This window comes from Bison bison, unplaced genomic scaffold, assembly GCF_000754665.1.
Source record: "Bison bison bison isolate TAMUID 2011002044 unplaced genomic scaffold, Bison_UMD1.0 scf7180017864180, whole genome shotgun sequence".
NCBI classification, from domain to species: domain Eukaryota; kingdom Metazoa; phylum Chordata; class Mammalia; order Artiodactyla; family Bovidae; genus Bison; species Bison bison.
The window spans coordinates 15,148,517-15,161,220 of NW_011494752.1; the positions used below are offsets into that span (position 1 = coordinate 15,148,517).

At 41.6% G+C, this 12,704-nt stretch overlaps 1 protein-coding gene across 3 annotated transcripts in view; it reads left to right on the forward strand.

Annotated features, from left to right (window-relative positions):
* MYH10 (myosin, heavy chain 10, non-muscle) overlaps positions 1-12,704 on the forward strand; it is a 122,200-nt gene that overhangs the window by 42,808 nt on the left and 66,688 nt on the right. For all 3 annotated transcript variants that reach the window (XM_010843030.1, XM_010843029.1, XM_010843031.1), the window contains exons 5-6: positions 1,732-1,834; positions 8,441-8,533. In XM_010843030.1, the coding sequence (XP_010841332.1) occupies positions 1,732-1,834; positions 8,441-8,533 (196 nt within the window). The remainder of the gene's footprint in view (positions 1-1,731; positions 1,835-8,440; positions 8,534-12,704) is intronic.

A 12,704-nucleotide genomic window follows, 5' to 3' on the forward strand; every position in this document is an offset into this window, starting at 1 on the left:
AGGCCCAATTTGTTTTTCTTGTTTGTTTTAAATCTCTTCTAATCTTGAGCTCCAGGAAGATTGTATCCACAGCTCAATCTCTAGCACTTAAGGGATGCCTGAATTGATTTGGAAATGTGTTGAGTAAAGGAATGAATGAAACTCATTAGCAGGTACCAATGATGACCAAGTAGAAAGTATAATGATGATAAAAGGACATTAATGACAGGACCAAAAATATCAAATAGAGCCTAGAAATAAACTCATATAAGACTTACATTCTTTTATTCAACAGAATGTATTGAGTACTTGCTGTGCTAGGCACTATGACTTAATAGGTGAATAAGACAAACCTGGGTCCTTGCTTGTTTTGAACTTAGAAAAATACTGAATTTAACTGAGCGATGAAGCCATCATTTCTCCTAAAAACAGCATGTGTATTATTTAGCTCAAAATTCTGTCTGCCTGTTTTTATAGAGGTGGCAGGTGGGAGGAGACAGGGGAGGGATATAGCAGAACAAAATACTTGAAATTTATCTGAAAAAAATAAGCCTCAGAGACTACTTGTCTCTGAGGTTTTAAAAAACAATGATGGGTAATGTGGTTAGTCATACTTCAGAAATACTGCATAGGGTATTGGCTTTGGAATAAAGTCATAAGTGTAAGGTAAAGATAACATTTCAAATCACTTTGACCAAGATAATCAGTGTCTTGGTCAGCCATTGATAATGGGATGTGAGCTGAATCATGTGACTGGAAAATGAGATTAAATATTTACCTCAGGGCTTCCCTGGTGGCTCTGTGGTAAAGAACCCACCTGCCAATACTGGAGACACGGGTTCGATCCGTAATCAAGGAAGATCCCTTCTGCGTGGAGCTCCTGAGCCCATGCATCTCAACTACTGAGCTTGTGCTCGGAGCCAGGGAGCTGCAACTCCTGAGCCCACACACCCTAGAGCTCGTGCTCTGCAACAGGAGAAGCCCACATACTGAGCTAGAGAGTAGCCCCACTTGCTGCAACTAGAGAAAAGCCCGAGGAGCAGCAAAGACCCAGCACAGCCAGAAATAATAAAGTTAAAAAAATAACAACTTGACCTCAGACTGTACATTTTTTTCGATTAATTAAAATATAGTTGTAAAAAGTGAAGACATCAAAGTCCTGGAAGGAAAACATAGATGGATTTAACAGTGTAGGTGATAGTAATAGAAAAGCTGTATGTATGAGGTATGTACAAGATGCTCTGTGGGTCCAGGGGAGTGAACCATCTTCAGCTCTGACGGATGAGCCTAAAAGGTATTCAGGCCTTGAAGATGCTGTCCGTGATCAGCGGGGATCCTGGGGTTCATTCGATTCCTGCAGATTCAGTTACCTTAGTCTAATTGTTCTAGAAATTCTGGTTCTAGTGCTGGATATGTTTCTGGTGCTGAGGAATTTCTTTGTAAACATTCTAATAAACTTCACTTTTCTGGCAGAGCCACTGATACCTAGCACAGGTGGGGAAGTGTTGTGAACATTTTCCTCTGTCCTCTTAACTGGCATCTACCAAAAGAATGTATTTAATTTATACCATTTAAAAATCATTTTCCAGCTACTGGTGATAGTGTTGTGTTTTGTTTCTTTTTTTCCCCTACTTACTCTCTTTTTACTTCTTACTAATTCTAGTTTCAAATCAGTTTACTTTTGTTGATTATAGGTTGGGAATGTGTGTGCTATGCTTTCTGTAAAGCAGACTGTGTTACTATATCTTCCAGGGGCGAATCAGGTGCCGGGAAGACAGAAAACACTAAGAAAGTCATTCAGTACCTTGCTCATGTTGCTTCTTCACACAAAGGACGAAAGGACCATAATATTCCTGTAAGTTTTTGTTCTGCCCTTGTTTTTAAAACCCTTAGATTTATTCTTTAGTAATTTCAGAAACAAGAATAAGGAAGTGAGGGTGCTCAGTGCACTGCCTTTATTGACAGCTTCCTTGTCGCCCCCAGCAAGGAGGGGCTAGGACATCAAGAAATTGCTGGTAACTGGCAATTCCAACAGGGCAAACTGAAATTACGGTTGTAACTCAAAGCCCGATCTCTTGCAGAGTTGTGGTAAGGATTGTTAGAGGTCAATAAGCAAGCTCATGAAGACTTCTCAGTTTTTAACCACCAGAGAAATATCCTCAGATATTTTCAGTGGTTCTTTCTGAACTTAGAGAGCTACCACCAACAGCAGCCTGAGGGCAGGATAGAAATTTGGGGGAGAATTGATGACAAAAGGTGTAAGAATATAACACGTCAGTTACCCTTGACTTGTAGATTTGCAGATGTAGTCGTTAATACCCCCTGAGAGATGCCAGCCAAACCCGCTGTCACAGTTCTAACCCTCACGCTGACTTGGTGCTTTGGATGTGGCTTTACCGCTAGGAAAAGACCCAAACTTGCTAACGTTTGCGTTTGTCTGTTTGTAACTGAGCAGCAGGAATCACCTAAACCAGTGAAACACCAGGCAAGTGCTTTTCTTTGTTTCTTAGTCATGAATGTTTGCACTAATTTCTGTCTTTAGACTGAGTCGCTACTAGGCACAAATACCATCAGCTCTGAGCGAAATTTCTTATGAACAAAATGTTTCTTTTTGAAAATGTGTTGCTTTGAGGCTCACTGTTCCTGAGAAGCAGCATGCCCTTTTGCTTTACCTTTGTTTTCTAGAGGAACTTTGATGTTTATTTACCCTTTCATTATGACTTGGAATCATATGTTTGTGAAGCCTGTAAACTTAGGGTTTCATGTGTCAGTGGCCAGGCACAATCACTTTAATACTTCTTAAGCATGTGGAAACCTAACTTCATGCCGTATATTAAATTTTGAATTTAGGGTTGCAGCTGTAACAGTTTCTGATCTGTTAACACTGTGTGGTCTGATATGTGTAACCTGAAAGTCTCATTGTATTTAATATATAAATTTAGAATTTTTTTGTCCTGGGCAAGTTGTAGAGAAGTGTTATTCTTCCTATCAGATGCCTCGCTTTTAGCCCCACAGAGCATAGCATCTGGCAGATCATGGACCAGAGCATGTCCTGATAGAGGGGGAGGGCAGGGCTGAGCCGCATGTCTTAGATAGACTGAGGTGTCTGCACCTGGACTAACCCTTTCCCTAGCATTGGAATGGTTTTGGTTTGTATGTCTTTCTGCAAGCATGCTGCTGCAAAGCTAGCATAAAGCAGTAAATGATAGTGTTATGAAAACAACCTATCACCATGAAGAAGCAATCAGAAGCCTCTAAAGGAATAGTCACAGACAGATTTTCAGATACCTTTCTTTAGAATTCTTAAGAGATTCTCAGATGCCAAAGCTTGTACCACACCCATAAAATCCCATGATGTTCCTTTGCTTTTAACTGTAGACCACACCAGTGATGTGAATTGGGAGGATGAATGAAATCATCACTATCCTACATGATCGTGAAAGGCTCTTTGGCCAGTTAAAGAAGGAATCTCTAGACCAGCAGCCAGATTTTCTTTGAGCTTTAGAGTACATGCTAAATGACCTTTTAATATGTACCTAGATCACTAGCAAAATAGCATTAAATAATTAACCTACAGATTTAGGTTTCCTAATCCTTTGGCTTACATACATCATCATCGTTAACGTTGTGTTTCAATGTCAGAAACAACTACAGAGTGGACCCCTGTGAGTAGCATGCTTACCCCGAGATTTCACTTTGGGTCCAGTCAAGCCAGGTTCCTCCAGAAGGCACCAGCTTCTCTAGGCCATGCTGTGCTGTTGTTGCTGACTTGCATGTCTTTCTGCATGTTCTCTGTGCAGACTCTTCTGTGCTGCTTTCCCAAGTTTATTTTAACACTAGTCAAGTAGTAGTTATGCCATGTCTTTAGAAACATGAGGAGACCCCTGGTTCTCCATTAATTTTTCTTCCCCAGCACACTGAGGAATATGAGACACTCCTGAGCCTAGAGACTACTGGTCATACCCTGGGGAGGGTCATCTCAGGAGCTTACTTCTCTCCCTACACCCCCATCCTCTCCTGAGTGCCCCTAGGCCTGATTTCCTCACCCCATTGTGAGGATGACTGCCATAAAATAATGGTTTTACTTTGTCAGGTCAGTGTTTCTTTTGGTTCCCTGTAACTGGTTTCTGAATTTATGTTGAACCTTATAGGCAAAACTTACTTGGATTCCCAGGAACCATTTGTATAAATTGATAGCATTTTATCACTAAACAGCAGTATAAATTGTTAAAAAAAAAAAAAAAAGGAAAGGCATTTGTAGCCTCCAGATCTTGTGAATCTTTATTTGCTCTTGGCTCTTTTTCCCTCAACTTTATTGAGGTTTAAATTCATGTCCCACAAAATTCACCCTTTTAAAGCATACAGTTCAGTGGGGTTTGTTTATTTTTTAGTCTAGTCACACAGTTACTACTACAATCAATTTTGGAATATTTTCATGGCCCCCAAAAAGAAACCCTTTACCCATAGGAATCACCTTCCATGTCCCCCCTGGAAATCATTAATCACTTTCTGTCCCTCGGAATCCACCTGTTCTGAGGATTTTATGTGAGTGGCATCACGTAACATGTGGTTCTCTGTGACTGGTTTTCACTTTGCATAATGTTTGCAAAGGTTTGTCCTCGTTGGAGCATGTGTAAGTGCTCCATTCCTTCTTACGGCCAAATAACAACCCGTTATATTATATTCGTCATGTTTGGTTTACCATTCATCAGTTGATGGACGTTTGGATTGTTTGCGCTTTGGGACCATTACGAATAATGCCACAATATATCAGTTTTCACACGGACATACGTTTTCACTTCTCTTGGGTGTATACCGGGAGTGGAATTGCTGGGTTGTGGAAACTTTCTGTTTAACGTTTTGGGGAACTGCCAGACTTCTGTGTAGAGGCTGTACCACTTTACATTCCCAGCAATGTATGGGCATGCCAGTTTCTCCATATCCTGGTCAGTACCTGTCATTGTCTTTTTATTGAGGCCCTCCTAGCACTGTGAAGTGTTCATTTGTTTTTAATGTATTTTGTAACTTCATCTTCACTATAGACATATGAACAAATATAAGAAATAAATTTTCAAAATTAAGGCCACAGTATTTTAAGAAGTAAAACGTTTACCTGTAAACTTTTACTTGTTGTAACAAAATGAGTTGTCATTTGGCTTAATGCCCCAGCCGACTGCAAGTCGATCTTCAGGCTAAGTTCCCTCATCGTGTGTCGCTGTTACAGACCCTTGCTGTCTGGCATGGTATTCAAGGCCACTCTGAAGCCTGGACCAGGTGCAATTTCAGAGCTGGTTTGAAGACAACTAATTTCTTAAACTTGACCATCCCCCGAGAATGGCCTCTTCAGGCCCACCCACCTCCCCACCGACTGCTCAGTCAGCCATGTCAGATGGCAGCTTCCAGATGACTTTGTATCTCCTGGTCTAAACTGCCTTGAACTGAGACAGAAGGGTAACAGATAGCAAGTGGCAAGCACAGAAATTATAGCCTATCCTGGAGATTGGTTCTCAACATGTGAGTAGTTGCTGCCACCAGCTTCCCTCATAGCTCAGTTGCTAAAGAATCTGCCTGCAATGCTGGAGACCCCAGTGCGATTCCTGGGTTGGGAAGATCCCCTGGAGAAGGGATAGACTACCCACTCCAGTATTCTAGAGCCTCCCTTCTAGCTCAGCTGGTAAAGAATCCGCCTGTGATGTGGGAGATCTGGGTTCGATCCCTGGGTTGGGAAGATCCCCTGGAGAAGGGAAAGGTTATCCCCTCCAGTATTCTGGCCTGGAGAATTCCATGGACTGTATAGTCCATTGGGTCGCAGAGTCAGGCACAACTGAGTGACTTTCACTTTCACCAGCTTCCAACCCTACTCTGTGGTCAGTGGGAAAGCCACAGCTTTGCCTGAGGGCAGCAGGAGGCCAGCCCGAGTCCCCTTGCTGGCTGAACTGGAATTTTGAAAGATGTGTGTGTGTGTGGTTTTTTTGTGTTTTTTCTATTTTCACCAACTTCAAACTCATTCTGTATCTATCATATAGCAAGTACATGTAATACATTATGTAATAAACACAGGGGTGTAGTTTTTATCACGATTGGCAAACCTTTAAAGCACTAATAATTTAAATACTTAGAACTTTAAAAATAATTTCAGTAGTTAATAGTAATTTCTTTTCCCCATGGTCCACAGTGACATTTCTTGTTACCACATAGAATAGAAATACAGGAACATTGCCTGTGCTGTTCCAGTGGAAAGGTTAACACTTTAGTCACTGCCCTGGAGGTTTATAAATGGCTTCATAATTTGGTTGAGAGCTGTAAGCACTTTCTACCTAAGTATGGAATTATTCAGTGTAGCAATGATCAAATTTAGTGGTAATTTCTTACCTAAAGATCATTTTTGTGTATTGGATAGTACTAGCTTTGGGTCAAGCTTTATATGATTCATTCCTGAGTCTTTGAGGTCTATAATTGGGCTCAATCATGTCAGAAACCCATTGGAAGAGAAGTACCACCACATCCCTGTTAATGGAGTGGCCCCCATAGCTGGGACCCACATCTCCACACCCACCACAATGACTATGAGGACCCTTAATCCAAATCTTCCTGCCACCTCTGGCTCACCACCATCCCCTCCCCAGATACTGATAGAGTGTGCTTGGACCTGTCATTATCTGTCCATTCAGCAGACATTCACAGAACATTATTTTGACTTGATGTTGACTTGATGTAGAGGATGCAACTGGTGCCTTTAAGCCAAATGAAAGAATGGGATCAAGATCAGTGGATCACATGCACACCATGTGTACACACACAACATATACACGCCAGGGAGGGGGAAAAAAACAATTATCTTGACCCAAACAACTCTTTTGAAGCCATGTCTAGGGAATATTAAAATGAGGTATACAATTCTTGTTTTGTCTTCAAGTTAGGAGAACATTTTAAAGATAAATTATTATTGGAAGTGTTTTTATTATGATTTGATAGGATAGTGTGTAGTTTTAAGGAATCTATGTTCTGATTCCTTGAGCTAACTGTGGCTGTGTCAGATAAATGCAATGCCCCACCTATCTATCAGTCAGTATTTTTTCTGACAGTTTCTACACCCTTATCACACAGTGAGGTTAAGGAATCTTATACCCCAAAGCATTGTTGCAGAGCCCATGCAGCAAGGGCTTTGCAAGATGGTGGCCACAGACTCAGTGATGGCTGTGACCTCTGACCTCTAGGGAAAAGGCTCTCTGTTGTGTCACAGCACAGTGGCTGCTGTCCTTAATGATGACCTTCAGCCTTGTTAACATTGGTTCAGGATACTGTGTTTGAGAAACTTTGATAGCATATAGAGTTAGAAAGATTTACATCAGAAATAGTCTGGTGTCCCTTGAAGTCCACAAACAGGAAGATTCCCTGTACAGGGGGCGTATTATCTAGAGCTGAGAACATGAGTTGACGCTTGTTATGACGTTCACGTGGCAGCACCAGTCCTTGACTGGTTTCTGTTGAACACAACTGTAGACTGTGGTGAAGACCTGGGAAACCCGGCAGTCCAGACAAACGCTCTAGCGTACACACTGTGTCACGGGCCTCAGGCACATTCCCCGCCCTTGCCCCGGAGGGAGCGGCACCTCCTGACGTCTAACCACTGGCTGAGACTGCCTCATGGTATATGCTAGTTCCTGGCTTTGGGTCTGATGATAGTGTCACGTCACGTGGCAACTGGCCATTCATTTAAAAATCTTACCTGAGGTTCCTTATACTCTTTTTTTTTTTTTGGCTTAGAGAAGCATATTAGTGTTTTTTATTTCTTTATTTAGGTTTAGAATAATGGTGGGTATTTTAAAATACACAGGTAAGACTTGTGTTTGGAAAAGGATTTTAAGTAGGATTTCAGTATAATTCTGAAATTCTATTCCCCGGGCATAGGGTCATTTTGTAGTGCTTTTTATGACCAGAAATGGCTTCATGCTTTCTCATGCAGCTTTCTGTTGTATTTCATGATTAAAGCACATATTAATATACTTACATCTTTTGTTTGTGAACTGTTTTATAGCTTAATTTGCATGTAAGTAAGGACACTGAATAAAGCATACACTACATCAAATATGATATGCTTAGCTTTTTTAAATTTGAGCAAGAATTCAGTAGCCTCACCATTTTTGTCATCTCTGAATTTGGAGATGAGGGTGTTGCCCTGTCTGTGCAAGTCTTATTACCTTATGTTTAGCATCTCTGTTCAATGTGACATCTTCTTCTCCTTGTGGTCAGTTGATAGAGGCTGATTTTTTTTTTTTTCCTTTAGCAGAGCCCATAAGACCGAGAATAAGAAGCCAACAACAAAATTTGTTAGATGGCAAATGAGAAAACTGAGGAAAAGAGGCAGTGTTTTGTTTGCTTTTCCTTTGAGGAATGGAGTAGAGAGATTAAGATACATTTGCTTTTATTTATGTGTGTGTTTATGTGTGATGTCTTTTAGGGCGAACTTGAACGGCAGCTTTTGCAAGCAAATCCAATCCTGGAATCATTTGGAAATGCAAAGACTGTGAAAAATGATAACTCATCTCGTTTTGTAAGTCTAAAAGTGCCAGAAACCTTTCGTTCCTCAGACTTCTAGTTAAATGTCTACTATGATTAAGCAAATAAAGTATCTTCCTCCCTAACAGATGTAGTATGGAACAGTGAACAGAAATACAGTGCAAGTCACATGTAATTAAAATTTTCCTAGTAGTCACATTTTGAAAAGCAAAAAAAAGGAAAAAACAAATGGGAAAGTAATTTAAATCGTATGTTTATTATATATAAATATATAGTTATGTATTCTATGGTTGTGTTGTTAATAACCTCTCTGAACTTATTTCTTCACTTTGGTTGGGGATGATATAAATAATTCTGGGCTTGTCATGGAGATTAAATGAGGTGCATGTCAAGTACTTAACACAGCACTGGGCACAATTAACCCTGAACAAAGTGAAGTTGGAATTTGATGTGGTAAATTGTTGTCTTTGTACCTTGCTGTTTCTATGGTATATGGATCTCAGAATAATTTATCGCTACTGTTACTTCTCTTTATTTATTTTTGATATTTTGGTTTTATTGGGGTGTAGTTGATTTACAGAGTGGTGTTAGTTTCAGGTGTACAGCAGAGTGATTCAGTTATACAGGCCCGTGTATTCATTCATTTCTTAGGTTCTTTTCTCATATAGATTATCACAGAATATTGGGATGGTACGTCTCTAAAATTTTCTTCTCAGCCATTCCACTCTCTGAATTCAGTGAAAACTTTACTTTCTCCCTCAGCTTGCACAGCTCGTCTAGGGACATTTTCCTGAATGACAGCAAGATCAGTGTCACAGGACATGGCCTTCCCTTTTCCAGCTTCTCAGAGTCAATACCTGGATAGCAAGTTGTTCAGCTTCTGCTATTTCTGCTTCAATAGCTGGAGTTGTTTCTCTGTTTTTCCTCCCTCCTCTGGTATTAGACGTCTTGGTTAAAGTTAAGAAGGCCAGAATCAAAGCAACTTTAATTCTAACGATTCCTTAATGGGCGGTTTTTGGAAATCAGGATAACTGTGTCCATGCAATAGTCTGATGACGTGGTTTCTGGAATTAGAAGCCACCAGACCATAGTTCAGTTCATTTCTGTCACTCAGTCGTGTCCGACTCTTTGTGACCCCATGGACTGCAGCACCCCAGGCCTCCCTGTTCATCACAAACTCCTGGAGCTTGCTCACGCTCATGTCCATCGAGTTGGTGATACCATCCAACCATCTCATCCTCTGTCATCCCCTTCTCCTGCCTTCAACCTTTCCTGGCATCAGGGTCTTTCCGGTGAGTCAGTTCTTCGAATCAGGTAGCCAGAGTATTGGAGCTTCATCGTCAGTCCTTCCAATGAATAACAGGACTGATTTCCTTTAGGATGGACTGGTTGGATCTCCTTGCAGTCCAAGGGACTCTCACGAATCTTCTCCAATACCACAATTCAGAAGCATCAATTTTTAGGTGCTCAGCCTTCTTTATAGTCCAAACTCTCACATCCATACATGACTCCTGAAAAAACCATAGCTTGGACTAGACGGACCTTTGTTGGCAAGGTAATGTCTCTGCTTTTTAATATGCTGTCTAGGTTGTTCATAGCTTTTCTTCCAAGGAGCAAGCATCTTTTAATTTCATGGCTGCAGTCACCATCTGCAGTGATTTTGGAGTCCCCAAAAATAAAACCTGTCACTGTTTCTGTTGTTTCCCCGTCTGTTTGCCATGAAGTGACAGGACCAGATGCCTTGATCTTAGTTTTTTGAATGTTGAATTTTAAGCCAACTTTTTCACTCTGCTCTTTCACTTTCATCAAGAGGCTCTTTAGTTCCTCTTTGCTTTCTACTGTAAGGGTGGTGTCATCTGTATATCTGAGGTTATTAATATTTCTCCCGGCAGTCTTGATTCCGGCTTGTGCTTCATCCAGCCTGGCATTTCATGTGATATACTCTTCATAGAAGTTAAATAAGCAGGGTGACAATATACAGCCTTGATGTACTCCTTTCCCAATTTGGAACCAGTCTGTTGTTCCATGTCCAGTTCTAACTGTTTCTTCTTGACCTGTGTATAGATTTCTCAGGAGGCAGGTAAGGTGGTCTGGAATTCCCATCTCTTTAAGAATTCTTTACAGTTTGTTGTGATCCACACAGTCAAAGGCTTTGGTGTAATCAATAAAGCAGAAGTAGATATTTTTCTGTAACTCTCTTGCTTTTTCTGTGATCCAGTGGATGTTGGCAATTTGATCTCTGGTTCCTCTTGCCTTTTCTAAATCCAGCTTGAACATCTGGAAGTTCTCCATTCACGTACTATTTTGAAGCCCAGCTTGGAGCATTCTGAGCATTACTTTGCTAGTGTGTAAGATGAGTGCAATTGTGCAGTAGTTTGAACATTCTTTGGCATTCCCTTTCTTAGGGATTGGAATGAAAACTGACCTTTTCCAGTCCTGTGGCCACTGGTGAGTTTTCTAAATTTGCTGGCATATTGAGTGCAGCACTTTAACAGTATCTTTTAGGACTTGAAATAGCTCGACTAGAATTCTATCACTTCTACTAGCTTTGTTCATGGTGATGCTTCCTAAGGCCCACTTGACTTCGCACTCCAGAATGTCTGACTCTAGGTGAGTGACCAGACCATACGGAACCCGGTATACAAAGGCAGCCGATAACCCTCTGTATTACTTGTGCCCAGGCTGCCGAAACAGCACTGCAGACTGTGTTTTTTCACAGTGCAGGATAAAGTCTGAGATCAGTGTGTGGCCAGGGTTGGTTTCTTCTGAGGTCTGTCTCCTTGGCTTGTGGACAGCCATCTCCTGGGAATTCATGTGGTCTTCCCTCTGCATGTTTGTTCTGTTCTTCTAAGACCCCAGTCACGTTGGATTCGGCCCACCATTATGACCTCATTTTAACGTAATTACATTTGTGCAGACCCTTTCTTTAAATATAGTCTTGTTCTGAGCTAGTAGACATTAGGATTTCAGCATATGAATTTGGGGGTGGTGGGGACAACTCCACCCTAACACCTAATACCCTCAGAGGTAGTTGAAGTGCAAGAGGCTTTCCAGGTTATGTGAAAAGCAGTAGGGACGTATTTGCTTGGAATACTGTTTATTCCTAGTAAGATAAAATCTGAAGATCTGCTTCGTCCAAGTTCATTTAGTAATTATTTTAGCTTTTTCTCTACAGAGTGGGATAACAAATATGCCTGTGTCAGTAAGAAGCATGGCTGTGACTTTCAGATCTGAGGAAATTGAGCTGCGTTTAGAGTTTCTGTCATTCCATGGATCATCAGAGTTGAGTCTGAGCCACAATTAAATTCTTTTTGCTGAAAGCCCTGTGTTTAGTGGCTATGTCATGGAGCCGGAGATAGCTACCAGCTTTGGTATGCTATGCTATGCTAAGTCACTTCAGTCGTGTCCGACTCTGTGCGACCCCATAGACAGCAGCCCACCAGGCTCCCCCGTCCCTGGGATTCTCCAGGCAAGAACACTGGAGTGGGCTGCTGTTTCCTTCTCCAATCCATGAAAGTGAAAAGTGAAAGTGAAGTCGCTCAGTTGTGTCCAACTCTTAGCGACCCCATGGATTGCAGCCTAACAGGCTCCTCCGTGCATGGGATTTTCCAAGCAAGAGTACTGGAGTGGGGTGCCATTGCCTTCTCCAGCTTTGGTATGAGAGTGTTGTAAAGATTTTCAAGGACTTCGTAGTGGATAATGTCTTATTTTACCACATAAATCAAGGTGCCAGTCTCTCCTGATTTCTAAACACCCCCGTCCCCCAAACCACATTCCAAATCCAAGAGAAACAGTTTTGTGCCCATTTGTCTCACTTTTGCCTAGAAAAGGTAAACTGCTACTAACCAGACCTGTCCTTTGGTCTAGAATGTGGTGATCCCATTATTAAAAGGTAAGGACTCAGCGGATGGGGACCTTGTGTTTGGGGCAGAGAGACAGGTGTTAGAGGCTACTGCTTTGTAACCAGATGCCGTAAGTCCTAGTGATGTAGAGCATTTGTTGTCTCAGTGTTGCTGGGTGCTGGTTCTGGTTCAGGGTCTGCCGGGAGGTCGTCATTACCGTGTGATTGGCTAGCACTAAGCATCTGAAGGCTGCTGAGGCTGGAGGAGCTTAGCTTCCCAGCTTGTTACTCGGGTAGCTTTTGGCAAGAGGCCTCAGTTCCACAGGCTTCCCAGGTGGCTCAGAGGTTAAAAAAAAAAAAAATC